At 51.4% G+C, this 23,121-nt stretch overlaps 1 protein-coding gene across 3 annotated transcripts in view; it reads left to right on the forward strand.

Annotated features, from left to right (window-relative positions):
- MYOCD (myocardin) overlaps nt 1-23,121 on the forward strand; it is a 115,696-nt gene that overhangs the window by 87,204 nt on the left and 5,371 nt on the right. For 2 of the 3 annotated variants that reach the window (XM_086623972.1, XM_086623974.1), the window contains exons 2-10: nt 2,315-2,380; nt 7,522-7,577; nt 12,099-12,174; nt 14,429-14,590; nt 18,507-18,682; nt 19,625-19,750; nt 20,246-20,502; nt 20,859-21,012; nt 22,164-23,120. In XM_086623972.1, coding sequence (XP_086480098.1) covers nt 2,315-2,380; nt 7,522-7,577; nt 12,099-12,174; nt 14,429-14,590; nt 18,507-18,682; nt 19,625-19,750; nt 20,246-20,502; nt 20,859-21,012; nt 22,164-23,120 — 2,030 coding nt within the window. The remainder of the gene's footprint in view (nt 1-2,314; nt 2,381-7,521; nt 7,578-12,098; nt 12,175-14,428; nt 14,591-18,506; nt 18,683-19,624; nt 19,751-20,245; nt 20,503-20,858; nt 21,013-22,163; nt 23,121) is intronic. The other variant, XM_086623973.1, reaches the window with a different exon arrangement.

A 23,121-nucleotide genomic window follows, 5' to 3' on the forward strand; every position in this document is an offset into this window, starting at 1 on the left:
TCTCCAAGCAGGCCTGGGTGACACCCTGAGGCTGTTAAATTATTTGTCTGCTAGGAAGAGCTATGAAATAAGCAGAAGCAGCAGAGAACACGGGCTTTGAACAGTTCATCTGATCGATAGCATCCCCCTTGCTCGTGTGGACGTGCTGCATCACTTGGCCTGGCTGTGTCGGAAGCCGGAATGAAATGGTGCAAATAATTTGGCACACGTGGGAGCTGTGAAGGGAAGTGGTGGCACATCCTCACTTGGGATGTTTTACAGCTAGGTGGGGGAGACCACTGCGTCCTTGGTAGAGGGTTGTGTGTGACTCCAGAAGTCTTTGCTCTCTCTGATACCCATTTGACGATGGCATGTTGTGTGTAAATTGCCTCAGTTTAAGGCAAGATGTTCTAATGCCTGGGACACTGGACCAGGATCTAGGAGAGTAGAGAACCATTCTCGGGTGAGCTACAAAGCTTCTTCATTCTTGGACATTGTCTGACCTCTCTTAGCTCACCTGTTCCATAAAGATACATCTCTTCCTCAGGAAAAGTGCAAAGCTCTGCATGGTTCTTCAATATTGTGACCAGTCACGGAGGAGGTTCTACACAGAGAAACTGTAGTCCACCTCACTCTGTGTAAGATACCCACAACGAACTGATTACCATTGAACTGGCTCTATAGTCAAGGATGAAAGGTATTCCTAAAGCACGGACTGTTGAATTTTGTTTTGAGGTCTCCTGAGGGGGATGACTCCTGCAAAAAGGATGCAGATAACTGGGTCCGATGTAGATACCTAGAGTGCAAGAGTCTAAATCTGTGCCCATGGGCAAAACCAGCAATCACTGGGAGTGGTGCCATGGGGCAATGGAGGGCTACAAACTTCCCTGGCAGCCAGTGACTTTTAGCCACCAGCTTCACTCTGGCATAAGGGGCACAGCACGCATGCAGACTTCACCAGGTACTGAAGGCTACATTTTTCCCTCACAGCAAGAATCTATCTCTGGTGTCCTACGAAATGCTGGAATTTGGCAGGAGATCATTGTCACATGTGGGGCCTTCACTAAACATTTTACGTGAATGTGAGACATGGTTTGTATGGAGGACATGGAAAGGTCATAAGCAATGGCACAGCAGGGAGCCTTGTGCTTTGGGGACTCCTCTGGAAGGGATTATTATTCAGCTCCGTCCCACGTCCCAGGGAAGCCACATTGTAGACATGAGCTGTTGGCAATGCTCAGGAGGTTGCTCCCAAGGACAAAAAAGCTGTTAATCCCTCTCTTCCCTTCCAATAGCGGCTCTCTCAGGGCAGCTAAGGGGATGTAATCTGGGGCTGTGCTGGTACACAGGGGTTACGCGTGCAGTCGTGTTGTGACCACTGAAAGATACACGTCTTCGTGGCAAGCTGTACTGAGTTTGCAGCAGGAAAATACGGAAGTGAGTTTTATGTTTTACCATGTGATACAAGTGTCTATCTTCTTGAAGGCAAATTTGCAAAGACAAAGGGGTAGAATATGTTGTATGTAACTCAAAGTACAGGCAGAGTCACCCGAGCGATGGAGTGAACTAACGTGTGCAGTCCTGGGGCACGCTGAGCTCTGTAGCCTTGCACAAGGCAGGCTGCAGGTGTATGGTGGGCTATCGTTGCATGTTGTAAATATTGAGAGGTGCTTCTTTGTTAGATGCCTAATTGATGCTCTGTGGCTGAGGCCATGCCACTTAGTGACCCTGAGCAGTGGTTCATTCCCATCTGTCAGCGCATTGTTTCCAAGAGGAAGGTATACTGGAGATTGCAGGTCTTTGGAGCAGTGAGGTCAAACAAGATGGCACTACTCTCTCCTCATCGCTTTATCTACATCCCCCTTGGCAGAGTAAGCATATCTGCATCCATTGCCGACCCTTGCAGGGCTGGAAACATGCTGCCAGGCCTGCAGGAGGCTGATAGATTTGGAAAGCTCTACTCAACCTACAGTGCTGGGGCAAGGGAGAACCTCTCAGCTTCAGAGGTCAGAGCTGAGCAACTATTTGAGCTGAAGCCATGGTCATCTGAGGCTGCTATTACAGGTGTCAGGCAGGGACCAGTCTGTCCCCAGCACTAGGGTACTGCCTGCACCAGGAGCAACCCTGCCCTGTTCATCTGTCTGCAGAAGTGAGGACTGGGTCAGTGCAGGCTATGCAGCTCCTCCTCGGCAGTCCCCCTTGGCTTGGAGCACTCTGCTGCACCAAGACTGGTCCCGCAGCAGCAGGAATCAGTGCATAGCCTGTCGCTGATAGATGTATTAGTACCTCAGTAAATTCCTGCATCTTTTCCTGACTCTCTCTCTCTCTCACACAGTTTTACAACTACGACTTCAGCAGAGAAGGACCCGTGAGCAGCTGGCAGACCAAGGCATCATGCCACGTGAGTCTCTTTTTCTGCCTTTTTCACCCACTCCTGGCTGTGTTCATCCTGGACAGCCCTGGGGCACTGTGTGCCACCAGCTGCCTGCTCAGACCCACTCAGCTCTGAGCAGATTGCTACTACAGGGGACTTTGCTTCCTGCCCTGTAGAAATATTATGGTCCCTGGTGCCGTACAATAGTTCCCAGAATTTCCCACACATATTATAACACTGCTGCTCAAACTGAAGTCAGAAGAGATGTTTAGCTTACATCATCCAAAAATTCAGCTGCATAGCTCCCTGTCCCAGAGGTCACTGTAGCAGGACAAGCACATCCAACTCCAAGCAGAAAACTCACAAAGCTCTTCACATAGGCAAGGGCAGAGAATCTCATGTCCTCCTGTAAAAGCCAGGAACCTCTGTGGCAGGATCAGACCCACCGAACAAGGACGAGGTAGAGAGGGCCCATTCTAGGAGGCTGTGGAAGAAGCAAGCGGTGAGTAACCGCCTTGGCCCCAGCGTGGAGAGGCAGCTTCTGGATGAGTGAGACATATCCAGATCCGTGCCTGTGCCCAGCCAGGACCCCACAGGGCAGAACTCAGTGTACAGTCGAGGCCAGTGAAACCCCACCTGGGCTTGCCTGCTGCAGACTGATGAAGGATGTCTGTGCTTTCCCCTCTCTGCTCACGTTCATCCTTGCTGACTTGGCATTCAAGCTGGAAGGACAAGCTCCAGGCCAGTATTATCACGGAGCATTATCACTCAGCATCAGAAAGCCAGTTGCTAGAGTCCAAAAAGCAAGTGAATGAAAATGATTCCCTTCTGCACCCGCAGGTGCAGCATGAAACCTGTAGCACTACCAGAGAAATGATGTTGGGAGCTCAGCCCTGCTCGATGGATAACTCCATCCTGACCTGCTCAGGGTCCATGTGCAGGAATCCTTGACTATATGGGACCCAGATAGAGGATTAACCTTTCTGTCTCATCAAGGGCCCCTTGGGTTCACTGCTAAGATCACAACTTTCCAAGGGCTGTGTCACTTTTGCCTCTTCTGGCTAACCTTGAAGACTGTGATGCAGCTCTTGTCTAAAGGCAGAGCAAGAACTCACTAAGAGCACGGCTATAGCACTGCTTGCTGCACCCTGCCCATCCCTCTGCCCTTCTCGTGCAGCTGCCTTCACAACGGGCTGTGACAAGGTAGGCAGCAACAGATGCCTTCTCAGTACAGCACCGCCAGCATCAGCATTAAGAAAACTTGAGCAGGATGACAAAAATCATTACTGTCAAAATGATCACATGGTTTTAAGACTGACAAATGAAATGCAGGTTCTTTTCATTTTTCTTCTGTTTATTTCTTTAAGCATTCAGATTTTATGCTGCTGGCCACCAAATGACAAGCATTTTAATGACAGGACTCCAGGAGCTGGAGCTTTAAGCAAAATATTGTGGCATTTGTTATAGTATTGCAAGCACTGGCGATACAGTCAGTGGCCAAAACCATGTCTAACATTTCCCGAACCGCTACGCTCACTCTGTCAAAGTGGGCGCTCTCAGACAAGGTGCAGGACACCCCATTTCAGACGTGTGGAGCAGCAGTGCCAGCAGAGAGGTTTGTGTACCTGACGCTGCCCTGTAGGCACCGTTCCCTGGGACTGCACTTTTACAAACGGCTCCGAACATTTAAAACCTTCCACACTGCAGAACACATATTAGGCCCAATTTATCTGATGGCAACTGAAGGGTATTTTCTTGTTGCTTATGGCTTCTTTGCACTCCCAACTTCTAGGCTGACATTTTTCAGTCTGGTTTTTGTCCAAGAAGCTGTTTTGGGAAGCTCAAGCATGGTTCACCCGCTGAAAGTCATAGAAGAAAAGGCCCTTTTGTTGTTATAAAAACAAATGTGCAGAATTTAACTGCTGAATTTGACCTCAGGAGGAAATGTCAGACATTATCATTTAATACATGGGAGCCCCAGCCAGCTTCCCCATGGCTCGGGCATGTGCAGTCGTTCCTCATGAAAAACAAGTCTTTGTTTAGCTATATCTTCCTGTGCCCTGTTGGCCCTGAGGATCAGTGGGTGAGGTGGGCTCTAGGAGGTGCACCAGGATGGAATCTGAGTTCACATGTGTTGGAGGAGGGCGAGAAATGAACCCCTGTGGCTGTAACCCACAGTGGTTGAGAACAGCCCTTCCAGAAAGAGAAAAGATGGGCATTGCTGGTCTCCAGAGTGGGAGTCAGGTTTGGTACCAGGCTTGGAGTAGGCACTTGGTCCCACATTGCACATCAGATTTTGCATAAGGATTGTTTTCAACCCATTGCATGCATTTTCTGCTGATATAATCCCAGGACAGAGAAACTTTGTTTTTCTAACTCATCCATTTTACACGAAGACCAGACAGAGAGGTGGAGGAAGGTCAGAGTAACAGAATAGCATTGGATAAAAGGTTTGAGGCCTTGTAGAAACCCTGATAGGAAGAGGAGTTGACAACTATACACAGAGCCTGCTGAGCTGTTCAGCAGCGTGGCTGTAGCACAGTAAGTGTGAAACATTGGAGTTAAGTCCTAGGAAGCTGCCTGGTTTGTGGTATCCAAGAGAATAGTGCAGGGAGAAGTGTCAGTGGTACCTGAGCATAGCGGAGTGAGATGAATATCCTTACCAAAGCCAAGTCTGGGTTTGGTTTGACTGGAAAAGGTTAATGCCATTGCATACTTGAGCTCTGTTCACACTCCCTTGGATCTTCCTCTAGGAAATGTGAAACCTTCAGATAGCCCTATCACTGGAGAAGGCAGGAAACTGCCCAAAGGAGGATGCTCAGGAGCAAAAGGCAGTAGCACTGCATAAGACTTCAGGTTCAAAGCTGGACTCTGATTGTCAGATGTTCTCAGGTTGTAAATTGAAAAACTGGCTGGCAAAACAATCAACACTACTGAAAAAGGCTCTGCAAATAAAGACAGGCACAGACTGGTAGGCGAGGGCAGCCTGTGGGTCCCTTCAGCCCCATGACTCTGTGTATGGAGGATCCTCTGAAAGCAAGGGGAGATCCAGGTTCATTGAGACACAGTCACAATCCTGACGCATAGGAGTGCGAGTGAGAGCAGAGCCTGTCCCATTCTTCAGGATCACTGAGCAGGAAGTTTCCAGTTCATGCAACAACACATACAGTTTTATTTTCCTAGTGAAACTGGTACAGACCTAGCAGAAGCATTTAGATCAAGAGCATGTGAGGTCACTTGCAGAAAGGCAGGCTGTAGGGTTGAGCATGGATGAGCTCTTCCTCTAGATCTGCATAGACATGTGTTCCAGACCCCAGCCAGGTCCTGCTCACCTACCCAAAAGGAGGGGGAAGCAGCTTGCAGGATCAAGGATTCCCCAAGGCAAGGTTCCTCCTACTATGATGGGCTGCAGAAATAGCTGCGCTTAAGGTAAAGACCCTCTTGCTGTGTGCAGCCACCACCCCATCCTCTAACTCAAACCTTAGAGGCAATAGTCCCAGGATTATCCACACCAAGCACAGCAGCTCTGCCTGTTGCCTCCAGACCCTCAGCCATTTCAAGCTGACATGTCATCCCCTGACAAGTTGTCTGAATAACCAGTGCTAGCGATGTCTTCATTTGTTTTGCAGACTAATACAAGCTGCAGAATCCACATAATTCCTCCAAAAATCTTGGTAAATGACTAAATTCTGCAACATTTTCCTCTTGAACAGCACAGCGTTTGGTCAATGCCCATAGCACACTCCCAGTGTCAGTACTTCACAGCGAGCAGGGCTGTAAAAGTCATCTCTCTTGCTAACTTCATTTTCTCATATGCACGATTTTACTTTGTTTCTGATTAAACCAGCTGTCACAAGTCCTCCTGGCTGCTCACCGGAGCATGGCACAGTAATGCTAGCTTGTCTGTATGTCTGCTTTCCAATTGTTAGGAGCAGGAATACGACTTCTATGTTTCTGTGATTGACTGGAGGTTAGAGGGGTTGCCCTGGATGTTGCCTGCCAAAAGCCAATTCAGAGGGCCCTCCAACGTTTCCCATCTGCTCTCAGTCTTCTCTTCATCCTCCTCTAGACTGATGGAGGATAACATGTCCTGTGTGAAAATAATTTCTGTCTTTATTGGATCCCATTCAGAAGATGGAAAGGGAATTCCTGTTGCCAAACAAAGAATTGCAGCAGACTGTTTTTTGTGGGTCAGGACACCTTCCCCTTCCCTGTCCCAGTGGGAACAGTTAATTTTGCTTGCTTACACAGCCAAAAAAAAATTTTTTTGCAGGATCTGAGAAATATTAACCCCTTCACTGTACAAATTGTGCTCCAATTCCTACCGAACCAGAGTAAACAAGAAATGTGTAAGGTCCCCCATGACTCCAGTATAGATTGCTCCATGGGACTGATGTTCATTGGTCCAAAAGCCAGGGATTATTTGCTTTCCTTCAGAGCCCCTGTGGATTAATCCTCCTTGGTGTCAGGAGGAGCTGAGAGCATGATCTGCTGCCTGGTACCTGGCCAGTCCAGCTTCTCTGAGAGGGCCCATGTCACACAGATGCTTCTGGGCAGGGGACAGGTCAAATGTCCAGTGAGAGGGAACCTAAAAGAGGTGGAGGAGTAGTCAGCGATGGAAGAGAGACAAAGGACCACAGCTCTGGGGTCTTGCCTTGAAATACGCTTGCTGGCGGCTGCACCCACTTGGCCCCAAGAGGCGAGGCAGGTCTTTTGGTTTTCCTGCTGCCTCGAGCCTCAGTCACCTGCAGGTTTACTTACAGGTGCAGTCCTCTCTCAGGTTGTTGCTCTTCCTAGATTTGTCTTCTGGAGCTGTGGTGCCTTCCACGACCTGCAAGAAGCACTGCAGGGAAAAGCTGCATCTGCTCTCTGACATGCCCCACGGAGCACTACGTTTCAAAGCCATCGAATTCACCTGCACCCCCTCCCTGCCCATGTGCCTCCTGTGCTCCCCCTGCTCTCCATCCCCCTGCCCTCTTGCCATGGACTGGCTGAGAGCATGGGGTTTCCCAGAGCTTTCCTGAGTTATTTTTAGCCAGTGCAATAAAGAGAACGGCTAGTTTGTGTTGCTATTTTTATAGCACTCGTTAAAATGCTGTTGCTGAATATCCTGATGGCTGCTTGCTTCCGCTCCTGTGCTGACTGCTCCTCTTTCTTTCCTGTTGCAGCACTGAAAAGCCCATCTGCATTCCATGAACAGCGAAAAAGTCTGGAGCGAGCCAAGGTAACTCCTGCAGCCGTCCCAGTGGGGGAAGACGTGGGCTCGCTTTGCACGCGTTGCGGGCTCTGAAAGCACCTTCCACCACTGTCCCCTCCTCTGGCATCCTCCAGCCAGGCCCTGCGGCCGGGGATGAGGGTCAGGGCCTCTCCCCTGCTTCCAGACACGGTGGGGCCAAGCCAGGGTTCACGAATGCTCTGCAGCACCCTTCCCCAAGTAGGGGAGGTTTGAAAGGGCAGAGGGGACATCTGTGCCCTGAGCTATGAGCTTTGACCACAGCCCCTGGCTCTTACAAGAGGCAGTGGCCAGGGTGTAGTTCAGCATGCCATTGGCAGTCCTTCCAGTAAGCGTCCAACAACTCAAGTGCTGTTTTCCCCTCCGGGCCAGGTCCACAGCCCGCTCCTCGCTGCTCTGGCTGCTCTCCGCTCCTGCTCGAGTCAGCAGCGTCAGAGCAGGGCCAGCAGCAAGCAGGGCCAACGGAGCCCAACTGTATGGCAAGTGTGCAGGAGGAATCCAGATGCCCTTTGTCACCTGGAGTGAGTCCCCAGGGAGCTCACACTTGTCACCAGACAAGAGTCTGGCTTTTAGCTTGGCGGTGCAGCTTGGCCATTACAACACGCTACGTCCAAGGGGCTAAGTGGGCCAGGCTCCCACCACCCCGTTATCTAACTGCACTCAGACTTCCCTAAATATCGCTGAAGGCAGAGATAAGATAAGTAGCCATTTCCAGAACACATCAAAACTCTGTGATGTGACCACTTTCTGGGAAATCACACTGGTTTTCCAAGCGCCCACCATCCAGCCTCAACCAAGCTGCAAGGATGTTCATAGAAAAGGGAACCATCAGTCATGCAGGTTTGTCTGAACAGAGGAGTTTGTTCCATTAATCTGCAAAACGTGCTTGCAGTCACGTGGAAAAGGACCTTTGCAAGGAAGAATGATTGTGGAATCTGGAGAAGTGCTCTTCTGAACTTAAACACACTCCAAATCACTTGCCCCAAGTCTCCTGTGGTAATAAACGGCTCGCACAAGAAACATAATATGACTCTGAAAAATTAGTACGCTTACAAAATTTCAGGCAATCCAAAGTATCCCTGCAGTGTCATATATTTTACAGTTTAAGTATACATTTGTGTCTCTTTGCCTTTCTCTTCAAAGGCTTTCACTGGCTAGTTGCCTGGGGAAGAGGAAAGATTGGTCTAGTCTATCCCAAACTGTATGCCTTTCTCAGAGCATGCTAACGAAGACACTAATGAACATGGCCCCTAACAAACACACACTCCTTTGCAAGGATGCCCTGCGTGGAGCTGTGACAGGGAAGGAGCAGCAGCTGTTCCTGGATAATTACTCAATGGCATTTGTTGTTTAGCTGATACTCCTCCAAACTGATGTTCTGCAAACAGAAAGTAGATAACAATAACCACTTTCATGTGTTTTGAAAGCTCCTCTTCTTCAGCTGATGCTAAAAAAACCCACATCTGAGGTCTTTTTCCAGCATTTGCACCCCAGTGACACAAATGCAGCTTATAAACAGCAAAAGTCAAAAGGAACTGAAATCACAGCAGAAATTCAGGCTAATGCAGTGTGAGTGCTGGGTTCAACACAAACAACGCCACATCTGTAGGACAGCAACTCAAGCTCAGTCCAAGTCAGGACCTGATCTGAGGGTTAGCTCGAAATGCATTAGGTGAATTTAACTGCGCTCAGGTGCAGACACCAGCTTGCTCTTGCACAGGAACCAGGCAAACCTACACACGGTCCAAACAAGGGATTGTGTTGGTGAAAACAAGTTGAGGAAAAAATATGTGGGGGAGGGTAAGACATTGTAAAGGCTTCAGTAAATAAAATGTCTATTATTTGTTTAAACATGTCACTGGCTATGTTAGAGGCTGGCATCAGGCCAGTGCAGCAGACTTTGAAGTCAATGTCCTATAATAGATTGCTGGATTGGAGGACAGAGAGCAGGCTGGCTTTCCTGAGGCAGTCTGGCTCAGCAGGGCTTTAGCAGGGGGACAGCTATCTTGCTTCTGCCCCAGAGCAGAACAGCCCCATCTGTGTCATTCCTGACATATGTGTGACCACCAACGGACATGTCACCTCCCAGCAACTTGCTCCAGTGCTCTCAAACCTGTGCTGTAAGCAAGTGTCCCCTGATTCCCAGCCCAAGCTTTTCTGTTGCAGTTTAAGCCCATCACTTTTTCTCCTACGTGCATGGACATGCGGAACTGTTTATCTCTTTTCTCGTAGCACTTTTTAAAAGTATTTTGCATCCTGTTTCCCTACAGCCATCTCACCTCTGGACTAACCAACCTCCCCTCCCTTCAGTGTCTCCTCGTTGATCCTGTCTCTGGCTCAGTGATGATTTCTGTAGCTGTCCTCCAGACCCTTCCCACGGACCCTTTCATATGCAGGACACAGAGCAGGATTTTGCTATTCCTAGGGTCCATCTGACATTCTTCACTGTGTCTCCTAGAAAGCTGCCTACTGGTCTGGGGATGTGGTTCAGCTGCTGATCACTAGATTCTCCAGAGCCTTTTATATTTTTTTTGTCTGTTTATGCAGTTACTAATTTCTGCCTAAGGCCACTGTCCAGCTACCACTACAGAAGCATCTCTGGTGGATTAAGTCTTCATTCACCCCAGTGCTTAGTCCACTGGTTTAGCTGTGTCTAACTCTGACCTAGATGTAGTCCTTTCCAAATGTCCTTCTTTAAATTGTAGCAAATGTATTTCAGATCATTTCATCAATTACTCCAAATCACATTGCATTGTAATCTGTTAGTCTTCAACGATTCCGAGTTAAGGAGTATGTCTTCTATCATGCAAGGTATTAATGAATATATTGACTAGGAGGAAAAATTACTGTGTAACATGATTTGATATATTCTTCTGTTTAGACTGTGAGCCATTCCTAATTCCTCTGGTGACCCACAGTTATGCTCTTTTCTTATGTTACTCTTATCCAGACCAAATTTCTCTGGCTTGCATAGGAGAAAGCAATGTGAGATGATGTCAAAACATGCTTGAAGTCAAGCTACATGACATTCATTGTTTATTCCTGTAACAGAAATCTGTCATCTCCCCATAGAAGGATATTAGGTTGATGTGATGTGGCTTGCTCTTGATGAATCCATCCTGGCTGTTACTCAACTCCTTGCTATCTTCAAAATCCATTTATATAGATTGTTTGATTACTTGGTCCAATGTCTTCCTAACTGGTTTGCAATTTCCTCATTTCTTCTCTCTATCTCTTTTAAAGTCTTAAAAGAGACTTTTTAAAGTCTCTATCTCTTTTAAATTATGTTCTCCTTTGCCCAGTTTCTAGAGACCCACAGATAGTTGCTATTACTCTAGCCTTGTGTATCTCAAACTGTTTGGGAACATTTAATGCATCTGAGCATTCTCCAACCTGTTCTCCAACCTGATAACTGGAGCTTCTTCTCTTTTGTTGCTGAAGGTTCTTGGCTTAGTCATCTGATTGATAAATAGCCATTTATGTTTCTAGTGAAGATGGTTTAAAAAGGCATTAAATCCTGTAGCCATCTCAGCAGCATCCACAATTATTTCTCCTGTTTATGGAACACAGACAGCACTTTCCATTGCCTTCTCCTGGCTACAGGAGTGCTTATGAAATCTTATTCTCATGATCCTGTACACTTTGTACTATGGGTTTTCCAGTTTCGCTCCAGCTGCTTGTACTATTCTTTTATATTTATCCTTAAGAGTTTAACTTCTTTGAACTACGTACATTTTTTTGTACTATTTCCTCATGCATCTTAACTTAGCAAACAGCTAATGATTTGTCCAAGCCATGCTCTAGCTTTTCCTCACCAGGGGATAAGCTTATATTTGTATTCTTGAGGGCAGCTGCCCTCAACACTGAATTTCTTGGCCCTAATGGAAGGCAGTTTTGTACCTTTGCATGCCTTTCTGTTCCCAAAGCCAGGAGGAAGTTGGCACGAGGCTGCAGGACCATGTTCATCACAGGCTCATCTGCAGTGACCTGCAAAGTGCATTTTCCCAACCCCACATCATAACGGGTGAAGAACCACAGACCATAGGAGCTGCAGGGCTGCAGGAAGGCTAAGCCTCATGGTTGACCTGGGTGGAGAGTGTGGCCATCTTGATGACTTGCTCAGCCTTATCTCTCAGCCCAGAGTGCCAGGCTGCCCACAGAAGCCATTGCTAACAGCACACTCTGGAGCTGCCTTGGTGCAGCTCTCAAAGGTGACATAGTATAAGCTCTTGTAATACTTCAGGCATCAGAAGCCCCGGAGAAATTGGAAAGGACCCAGCTTAGGAGTGGGGACAGTGAACAGTGTAGCTCCAGGCACGTTGTTCCCTTTCTGAAAAACTTCTTCCCAAGAACAAGTCAGTGTCTGAGTGAAAAAAAAAATGCTGTTTAGGAGCTCACTCAACCCAGCTTGTAATAAATCTAAGAGAACCACGGGATGGCACTGGGGCAGACACTTTCTGTACCTTATTGCTGCTCTAGCCAGGTAACACTCTCCGCATTTGTGTTCTGCAGACTGAAGATTATCTCAAGCACAAGATCAGAAGTAGGCCTGAGCGATCAGACCTGGTCAATATGCACATTTTACAAGGTAAGACTGCTTGAGCTTCTCCAACACACTCCTTGTCTCCTGCCTTGTGACTCACGCCTCTCCTGCTCCACTTGGGTTCCCTTCAGGACTCTCATCATGACTGACTTTGTCCCAGCTGCTCGTGACAGGCAGATTCAAATGGGACACACGTTGTACAAAATTCTGTCCAGACCTGGTCTTCAGGAGGCAGGACACACATTTATTCCCTGCAGAAGCAGGACACACTTTTATTGCCTGCAGAAGCAGACTCAAGGCCATCTAATCTTTGTCCCATCTCTGGTAGGGACCAGTATAAGATGCTCTAGAAGACAGTGGGGTAGAGAACAGCTGTGAGAGAGAACTCTCTTAGACAGAAGTGCTGAGATCTGATCTTCATGAAAAGCATACTCGGGGCATTTGTTGTTCAGGGCACTGAAATCCCTGGTTGCAATACCCTCCTAAAGCTGGACCTCTTTCATTTTGCCTTAATTCTGGATATTTTGTGTGACAATTCATGGCAATGCAGTCATATGAAAAGGGTGAGCCCTGCTATCAGTCTGTGAGTCACAGCAGCTCTCCTTTCTCCCATCTTGGTGCCCCCTCCCAGCCAGAGAGCTGGCACGGCTCCACTGCATCCCATCACAGACAGCAGAACACTGCAGTGTCCCTCGTTATCTCCAAAGATAATGAGCTCCTTAGAGACAGGGAGGATGTGCAGCCTCTCTCCTCTGTCAGTCCCCTGGAAGAAGCAGATCACTCCCTGGCAACTGTAAATGCTGGCCTCTGCTCTCAGCATGGATGAAGTTCATTTTTCTTTTTCCTCTGGCACGCAGGAGGGCTGAGCCAGGGGCCCATGCCAGATCAGTGCCACTGCCTTGCTTTTCCCTTGGGACTTCATCCCTAAAATGAGCCAGCACCGTTGCCTGTCTAACAGGTGGAAAGTTTCTTTCCCATAGGTTAAATACTAGAAGCAGTACAGACTGGAGTTGGGGCCCGAGGGCTGTAAACCAGATGTGGAGGCAGCTGCAGTCACCAGGCATGGACAGGGCCAGCGAGACACAGCTGGAGGAGAGGTGGAGCAGAGACTGCCTGGCTGAGCATTAAGCAAGCTGACTGCGCTGCCTGACACACATCTCGGGCAGAGCCCTGCTGTCCTCTGTCCATCATGCTCTGCATTTCATGGAGGTGTGCCATGGCATATCACAGACTTACATGTCCATTTGGTTCATAACAGGACCTAGAGACAATTGAAGTTGGCCAGCTGAGACACCTTTTATCGTCTAAATACCTTCCAGGCACACCTTCTGTTAGTGTTCACCTCAAAGAACTCGTGTGTGTTCACTGCCCTGTACACTCTGACCCCAGACCAGCTCTCCTGACCTGCTGCAGAGCATTTTTCCCCGGTATCAAGCCATGTAGCTTGTGTTGCCTATAGTATCTCTTCTAGAAGAGTGTCCAGTCTTTGAAGATAGCACAACCTAGATGCAGTCCTTCTTACTTTGACCTCTGAGTATAGACATGGTCTAGTTTAGGATCCCGCCTCTTCACTACTCACGCCTGCGCCACCAGAGGAGCCAGATCACCTCTGTTCGGGAAATCACCACTTTCTATTATAATTGGCCACTCGATAACTGGGAACTTCTTAGCTGAGTTTGGTAGGGCTGTAGCTTCCAGATCTAGCTGCCTTTGTTATGCTCCTCTCCACTGGCCTGTTTTTCCCCTGAAGACCTGGAGCACTATAGTCATGCCACTTCCAGATGTCCATTCCCAACAACAACACAGCTTTTGATCTTCCAGTGTAAGGCATTTGCTCCAGTTGTCAAACACTGTTAACACTTCTTTTCTCCAGCTGTTCCCTAGAAGTAAGGAATACAACGGACTCCTGGCAGGCAGGAACCAGAGTCCACTTTGGCCTTTATGTTAGTCACAGTTTATTGATGAAGTTTCCATTTCAGACCATTCCTGGGCCTTGGAGAGGATGCTCCAGCTGCAGGCTGGCTTTGCAAGCCAAGGCAAGTAAACAGAGGCTCCTACTTGAGAATGGAGAAGCTGGACCAAAGGCTCAGAGGAGGACCCATGTCCCATTCTCCACCATCCCCATCTAATCCAGCATCTTGCCTCCCAGCCTCAGAGCAGCTCCTGCTGCACACTGAGCCATGCTTAGGTCTTGGCCACAGCCCAGAAAGGCTGTGCCGAAGGGGGAGCACATTCCCGCCGCACAGTGTGCTCGCAGGTGCCCCAGGTCCTAACTGATGCCTTCCCTTTGGCCTTGCAGACTCGGCTGCAGAGGGGTCCATTCAGTCTACTCAAATGAAGCTGAAAAGAGCCCGACTGGCAGATGATCTCAAGGAAAAGATTGCTCTCAGGCCGGGTCCTTTGGAGCTGGTGGAGAAGAACATTATTCCCGTCGACTCAGCTGTGAAAGAGGCCATAAAAGGTAGTTGAAGTGAACGTGCATGTTGTGTTTTGTGCATGGCACGGGGCAGGGGCTGGCAAGGCTGCGAGGACGCGCCACAGCAGCTGCAGGAAGTGGCCGATCTGGAGTTAAGAGCTGCATTTATTGCTTAGATTCTGTTATTTCCACAGTAAGCAGCCCAGTCCAGCACAGCCTGTGCTTTCTTATCCCAGCCTAGGAGAAGAGAGCTCTTAGAGCAATGACCACAGAAATATCCACGATTGTTCAGCAGTGTCCCCTCAGAAAGAACCTCTCTTCTTAAACGCCTTCCTTCCCCAAGGCTTTGAGCACGTAGATGACACCACTGGAGACAGGACACTCCTTTCTCCCTCAGAGAGGACCCGAGTGCACACGGGTGGTAGTGAGGCCAGCCTGGATTCTCCCACTCGTGCTCTGACAAGCTTTTGCATCCCAGGAGGCAGAGCTGACGTGGAGCCACTTCAGACAGGCTCCTTTTTTTCCACTGATGCTAGTGACGTGCAAGGCCCAGCAGAGCAGGATACTGCATGGCTGGGAAAGGGAAAACATCCCTGGGGTGCTAGACGGCTGGGGAGTACGAGGGGCAGCCTGCACGCCAAAGCAGAGTACTCTCCTACCAACCAGTACCCAGCGCTTGGCTTATGCCTAAGCTTGGTTGTCCTCCACCTCCTACCCCCACCTCGAGGGGGGAAGCAGAATCCTCCGCAATTATTTCCCCCTGCTGCTGGGAGGCTGGTGCAGGAGCTGACACAATGTGAAAACGTGACTCAGATTTTGACTCAGGACCCAATGCCAGGACAGAGAGGTCCAAAAGAAGAGAAAGGATTGAGAAAGCCAGCAGAGTTCTGCAGTGCCAGAGCAGCAGCCTGTATCTTTGAAGCCTGGGGCCATCTCCATATGTCCCTTCCAACCCTAACCATCCTATGATTCTATGATCCTATGTCCAAGTTGGCCTTCAGGTCTCAAGCGAGGCACTGAGAGATACTCTGACCCCTGGGAACTCCTTGTTCTGCTGCTCCTGGTTTCTCAATTCATGGGATATTTCCATTGGCACAATCCCATGTTAAGTGCCTGCTCTGGGGTTCAGAGCAAGTTGGGGACAGTGGCAGGGCTGTGGAACATGAGAAGTCTTTGCATGACAGGAGTGAAGCTGAAAATGGGAATTGAAACAGAAAGTACTTTGACTTTAGATTCATCTCAAAAAAAAAAACAGTGTAAATGATATGAAGTATTCCAGGCTCAGATACTGCTCTGAGCTGCACTGCAATTGTTCCTGCTCTTGGTTTTCCCACTGTGAAGTGCACGCAGCGTTCGTACAGCGGCTTCTCCAGGCTGGTCCTTGAGCTGCTCCATTTCCAGCATTTCACGGCTCTTGCCTTTGAAGGTGAAATGTTCCAGGACTCTGCCTGAAGACGAATTTTTAAGGAGAGTTCAAGCAAAATCTCCCCAGCCACTTGTTGAAGGAGAGAAGAGAACAAGAAAAGAAGTTTAAAAAAATCCCCCCTTTATAAACATTCAAGGCAGCTTGAGCGTGACTTTATCCGCTGGAGCTGAGGCTGGAGGCTGGGCAAGTGTGCTTGAAGTTTGAGCAGGGTTTTTCTCCAGCTGCCTTGTCAGGAGCTTGTGGTAGACTGAGATTTACGGCACAAGATTGTTAAAAACAAAAAGTCTGGTTTAAAACAATTTGCTCAATTCTAAATTTCTGCCTTTCGCAACGCCTTTCTATCACATTGCTGGGGGAAAAATGTGTCCTGTAAGCAAGTTTTATCCCAGTTAGAGTGAAGCACACAGCACGTTAGGGTCAAACATGAAGTTACTTGGTACTGCTGGGTACCATGAAAAGGAGGTGATGCACCTGCACCAGGAACACAATCCTAGCCCTCAGGTTTCTGCAGAAGAAAGCCCCGGACTGAAGGATCTTCAAGCTGATTTTCAGAGTCAGAGGCACTTTACAGTGCTCGTGGTTTGGGGCGAAGGGCTGAACACAGAGCAGAGATGAGCACTGGCACTTCTGAACGTTAAGCCTTTTGTTTTTGTAATACCAGAAAGATGACAAGGTTTAAAATCACTTTACTTTAACCTTGGAAGCTCAACTGTTTATACAGTGGAAAGTTCAGCTGACGTGTTCCTCTAATCACCTCCGGCAGGGTGAGCAGAAAGCGCCAGACCCCAGCCGAAAGCCCTAACGTCCCAGTGACAGGAGGCTGCCAGTGCCCTGCATAGCTGAGCAGTGATACAAGAACCCTTTTTTACCAGGTCCTTGTCATCACTTTGTCCAATACGCTTGAGAGGACAATACCCAGTGCATTAGAAACAGCCCGGAGCAAACACCATTCTGCCTGAGATTAGGGCAGAGACATGGGATCGCAAAACAATACGGTCAGCCCCGGGCTGGGTGAGAGCAGGACAGATAAGGGCAGCATTCCCCACCCGGCACAGGCCCCTGGTATCAAGCAGCAGGATGCAGCACATTCCTGTCGTGCTCAGGGCTGCTGCTCTGTCCTGAAGGTCCCTTGGGCTCCCGGCTTTGGCACCATTTCTCAACACGTTTATTAAACGCCAGCCTAGTGGGAATCTTGCAGATCTGCAAGTCCCCCTTGCTTGGTGCCATTTTTCCCGAGAGAGGATGCTCACGCTTGTCTGCACGCATGGGAAGCAGCTCCCACCCAGCCCAGGCGGCGGACCACGCAGCATTGCAGTTCCTCAGGGAAGACTGAGTTTGGGTGCTGCCTCTGACGGAGAGGGCACAGACTCTACTCCCAGGGATCTATGAGTTGCTCCATGCCCTGAAGAGTGGAGGAGAGGCTCTCCACAGGACACAGTTGCTCTCACGTCCCGACCCCATATGGTTGCTGGGCAGCAGCTCGGGGCGGGGAGCCAGGGCTCCCTGCTCCCTCGCCCACCCTGGCACCGCGAGCCCGAGCAGGCAGAGATAACCCTTATCTGCCAGATAGGAGCAGGGGTCAGAGCAGGAGGGTGTGTGTCAGTGAGAAGACGCACATTGCTAGACCCGCAGCAGGGACAGGTGGAAGTTTGTCCCCGAGCCCTTCCTATTTCCCCATTTGTCACCTCACTATCGGCATGCCAAGCTGCCTGACAAATGCCAGACGTGAGCAGGAGGAGATTACGAGCATGGCTGCGCTGCTCCTTCCTCTACCCCCACCTGCAGCCCTCCTGAGCCTCACATGAGACCTTTCCTTTTCAGCACTTCATTTATCAGCAAAAGCCGGGGGTCAAGAGCTCTTGCCCATCTGACTAGGAGATAGTGTGCCAGGAGCTCTGCAGAGGGGAGAAGCAATGTCTGGGGCAGTCAGGAGGCAATGGTGGTGGTTTGAAGCATGTCATGAGGGTGAAGCTGGCAGACAGAGGCAGGATCTGGAAGGCTCTGTTCAGCTGCAGCCGGGACCATGCATGTTGGTTCTCCTGCCATGAACAGATGGGTCACTCTCCAGCTGTATTTCAACCTCCGTTCTTCTGCTGAGGACAGGGTCCCACACATGGTGTGGGGATGCTCAGCTCATGGAGAGGGCAACTCTAACGCCCCTCTCCCCATCTCAGCCCAGCAGTGGGGTAGGACGGCAGAGCCACTCCTGCTTCAACCCCACCTGCCTGCAAAAAGCCTCCCGCCCCTGGCGGGCCAGGCTCCTCGGCGGCCTCCTCTGCCCCTCTCCCAAGTAACGTGATCCACGGCACGGGCTGGGAGCTGATGCCACCTCCTCTCCCACCAGCCTGGGCCGCAGGGGCACACCCAGGAGCTGCCCCTGTGCACGACTGGGGATGGGAGCAGGCGTCTGAGCTCCGGGCACCTCGGCTGGGTCTGGGGGAGGCGGGCGCGGGCACGGAGGCATCCCGCAGGGCTCAGCCCGTCCCGCTTGCAGCGGGGCAGAGCCCTGACCCGCCGCCCCTTCTGCCCCGGCAGGCACCCAGGGCAGCTTCCCCAAGCCAGCCGACGCCTTCGCCTTCGAGGAGGACAGCAGCAATGACGGGCTGTCCCCGGAGCAGCCCCGGAGCGAGGGCTCCCCGGGCTCCACCGAGTCGGCGCCCGGCCCCAGGGCCCCCGAGCCCGCCCGCGCCGCGCCCGCCGCCGCGCCGCAGGTAGGGGCTGCGCGGGGCCGCCCGCCCCCTGCTGGCCACCGCGGGTACTGCCGCCGGGGAGGGGGCGGGAGCGGGGGCGGCGGGGGGGCTGCGGGGAATGGGGGGCGCGGGGAGACTGGGAGAGACTGGGAGGGGCTGGGGAGACCACCCTGGGACTGAGGAGACCAGCCTGGGACTGGGGAGAATCGGAGGGACTGGGGAGACCAGCCTGGGACTGGAGAGACTAGGAGGGACTGGGGAGACCAGCCTGGGACTGGGGAGAATGGGAGAGACTGGGGAAACCAGCCTGAGACTGGGGAGAATGGGAGGGACTGGGGAGACCAGCCTGGGACTGGGGAGACTGGAGGTACTGGGGAGACCAGCCTGGGACTAGGGAGAATGGGAGGTACTGGGGAGACCAGCCTGGGACTGAGGAGACCAGCCTGGGACTAGGGAGAATGGGAGGTATTGGGGAGACCAGCATGGGACTGGGGAGACTGGGAGGGACTGGGGAGACCAGCCTGGACTGGGTGAGGGATTGGGAGACTGGGAGGACTGGGGTGAGCTGGACTGGGGTGGGAGCAACTGGAGGGCCTGAGGCAGGCCAGAGGTGGACTTCAGGGACTGGGCTACTGCAGGGGACACTGAGAGCCAATGGTGTGCTGGGGGGAACGAGGATAGAGAGCTGAGGGGGAACGGAGAGGGCTCGGAGACTGGTTTGCACTGGGGAGACAGAGGGTCTGGGAGGGGACTGAGATAGACTGGGAGAAGTGGGGACAGTGGGCTGGATAGACATGGGGAGACTGGATGGACTGAGGCATCTGGGACGGACTGGGGATGACATGGGGCAGCGGCAATGGGGTACCAGGTGCCCCGTGCGGGCAGCGGCCGTTCGGGCTGGCCAGCCCCGAGCACCGGCCTCCCATTCCCTCTCCCATGGCACGGCTCACCTCTCCCTCGCAGGATCACCCCCACGGCACCGACAGCCACGCGCCAGACCCGGCCTCGGCACAGGGCAGCCAGTGCGACAGCCCCAAGCAGGCAGCGGGGCAGGAGAGCCCACCCCTCCCGGTGCCCTCCGCCGTGAAGGTAACGCCTGTGCCTCCAGCCTCCCGGAGAGAGGGAACAAGCCCGGGGCACCTGGCTGCATCCAAGCCTGAAGTGTCCACGTGCTGCATCCCTCGTGTGGGAAGTCTGGGGGTTTGGCCTTAAGGCTTGGAAAAATGCAGGGAAACAAATCTTGTTAAAATCTTTAATTTGACTCACTTTGTAATGGCATAAGGTGTAGTGATTGCTCAGGTCCCGCACTGGAAACATCCCCAGGGGCTGGGAGCGGAAGGAGATACAAGACAACACTGAAACACTTTCCAGGCAAAAAGAGTCATTCTCCATCTCATGTGCCCTCCAGCACTACTGGGATGAGATGTGGCCCTGAGGGAGTCCCGCATGCAGGCCCAGCAGCTCTTGGAGCTGCAGTGTCAGGGTGTCAGCGGGAGCTGCCCTCTCTGTCCCAGGTTTCTGAGTTCTCATGGGGATGGCAGAAGCTCTTTTTCCAGCTAATTCCCTTCTTTCTTGGATTAACAGTCCAAATCGTCCAGTGATAGCAAGAACCGTCACAAAAAGCCCAAAGACACCAAGCCCAAGGTGAAGAAGCTGAAGTATCACCAGTACATCCCTCCGGACCAGAAGGCAGAGAAGTCCCCTCCACCCATGGACTCTGCATATGCCAGACTCCTCCAGCAGCAGCAGCTCTTTCTGCAGCTCCAGATCCTGAGCCAGCAGCAGCAGCAGCAGCAGCAGCAGCACTTCAGTTACCCAGGGATGCACCAAGGCCAGCTAAAGTGAGTGCCAATGTGCCAGTAGCAGGGTGTAGCCCTGTCTCCCTCCAAGCTTTCCCCTCTCATGCTCATTTGTGCCAGTGCAAGTGGGATGGATGCATGCAAGTGAAAGCCTGGGAACATAGCACGGTCTCCTGCAAAGCTGTTCTGGCTTTGGGCACTGGGTCTGGGGCACCTGTGACCTGCTGGTGGGTCACCGGCAATCTCCTTACGGCCCAACCTGGTTTGCCTTGGGGTTGGTGACCCTTCAGGTTTCATACAGGAGATAGCAGCCCCAAGGGAGCCGGGAGACAGTACATTGGGCACAGAGATCCTAGGTGGGGCAGACAAGTTACCCCAAATCTCCTTTGTTATTTCAGGCAATCAAATGAGCAAATGGTGAAAAGTTCAAATTCTCCGTCAACTTCTGTCAGCAACACCCCTCTTTCTCCTGTGAAAACCACCTTTTCAGGCCAGACTTGTGTCTCGTCTATCAAGCCAGGCCCTCTGCCGTCTAACCTGGATGATCTGAAAGTGAGTGCAACCTTTGTCACCACAGGAGCAGAATCTTACAGCCTGTATGTGCTCTGCCACCCCTGAAGCCAGTGTAGTGCCACAGGCTGAAAGTGACCACGTGCTGCAGATCAGCAAACCACAACCACCACGCTGTAAGCGAACCCAGGAGTACGTCACGCTGGGTCAGGAATTGGTCACCGTGATGGTGACTGAAAACATGGGTTTGCTGCTCTCCAGATGGTGTGAGTGCATTGCTCCAGGGCATGTATCAGCAAACCTTAGCTATGACTTGAGATGGCTGCAGGCCAAGTCATCAGGTCAAGGACTGAAGGATGATCTGTGCTGCTCCTGCAGCTCATGGCTTCGTACGTTCTGTGGTTTTATGGTGGGCATCATGGATGCTGCTAGCAGAGCAGCCAGAAGCTAGGAGGTCAGCATGGCCTCCACTTAGTGACTCAGCTTCTCAGTGTTCGTTGCAGCCAGGCCAGCTCAGCTCTCTGCACAAGCAGCTATCTCCTGGAGTCTGCAGCTACGAGCACAGCTTTGACCAGTACCTAAATCTCTTAAGTAAGCAAGACAGGCAGGGCATGAGGGAGAAGCACTCACATCACTGGTTCTTTTGTACTTTGCTAACGGAGCCTCAGCCGTGGGGAAGGCTAGGTCCTTTTAGGAGCAGAGACCTGGGGAAATGCTTGTTATCAGAGAAAGAAATAAGATGAGGTAGAAATAAGAGGAGCTTGACCATAGCAATGCCCCAGCTCAGGTGCCTGAACCGTGTGCAGATGCCTGAACACGGAGTATCTGGCTCCAAGATACGTGGTCACTTTCTTTGAGATAACGGATGCCATCAGTTAGTTCCTGGGCTGTGTGAAAGTCTTCTGCTCCTGTAGAAATCTACTGCTGGGAAGGGAATCTTGGATTACCTCCATGGCCCAAAGACCACTGCAGAGTTCCTGGAGTAAAAGAAAGGTTTTCCTGCTAGGAAAGGCTGAGGTCCTGCAGGACGTGCAGTGGTCAGGGCTGTGCATGGTGACTCTGGTGACTACAGGTGAGACAGTGAGCACCTGGCAGGTCAGGAAGCTGGGAGCCTGTGATCTGAGACTCTTTGTTAGAAATGGTGGGTTTCTAAAGGGCTCGTTGAGACTGATCGTTGGTGACTTTCCTTCTAGGTGTCAGAACTGAGACAGCAGCTCCGAATACGAGGGCTGCCTGTGTCGGGTACCAAAACAGCGCTGATGGAACGGCTGCGGCCCTTCCAGGAGTGCGGCAGCAACACGGTGCCCAACTTCGGTGAGATCACCACCGTCACCTTCCCAGTCACTCCGACAAGCACCCTGTCGAGTTACCAGTCACAGTCCTCCACCAGCATGTTATCAAACGGCTTCTACCACTTTGGCAGCACCAGCTCCACCCCACCTATCTCTCCAGCTTCCTCTGACCTCTCTGTGAGCGGCTCTTTGCCAGACACATTCAACGACGGGCCCATGTCTTCACCACAGTTTGGTCTCCAGCCATCTCCAGTTCATGGCAGTGCTGAAGAGAGCCTCATGAGCAGCATGAATGGTGGGAGCATCCAGCTGGAGCTGGAAGGGATGGACACAGAGAAAGACAAGATGCTGGTGGAGAAGCAGAAGGTCATCAATGAACTGACATGGAAGCTGCAGCAAGAGCAGAGGCAGGTGGAGGAGCTACGGATGCAGCTCCAGAAGCGAAAGAGAAGCAATGGCCTTGAGGAGAAGCAGCAGCCCGCTCAGCATTTCTTTGGTGTCCCCATCAAGCAAGAAAATGCAGTGTCCAGCTGTCCGTTTGCGTCCAAACAAACGGCCTTGAAAGGCCAAGGCAGCAGCTCAGACAAGTTAAGTAACTGTGGGGTGGTGCCACAGCTGCCTCACGTTGTAAATAGCCACTGCTTGGAGCCTGCGGGGCAAAGCACCATCACCTCCTCGACATTCCTGAGCCCCCAGTGCTCCCCCCAGCACTCCCCGCTCGGGGCTGCCAAGAGCCCCCAGCACATCAGCCTGCCGCCGTCCCCCAACAGCCACTATCTCCTCTCCGTGTCCCCTGGCTCACAGGCAGAAGGTCGCAGCGGCTCCCCCCAGACCAACAGCTGTCTCCGCACGGCGTCGG

This window comes from Tauraco erythrolophus, chromosome 20, assembly GCF_009769465.1.
Source record: "Tauraco erythrolophus isolate bTauEry1 chromosome 20, bTauEry1.pri, whole genome shotgun sequence".
Classification (NCBI taxonomy): domain Eukaryota; kingdom Metazoa; phylum Chordata; class Aves; order Musophagiformes; family Musophagidae; genus Tauraco; species Tauraco erythrolophus.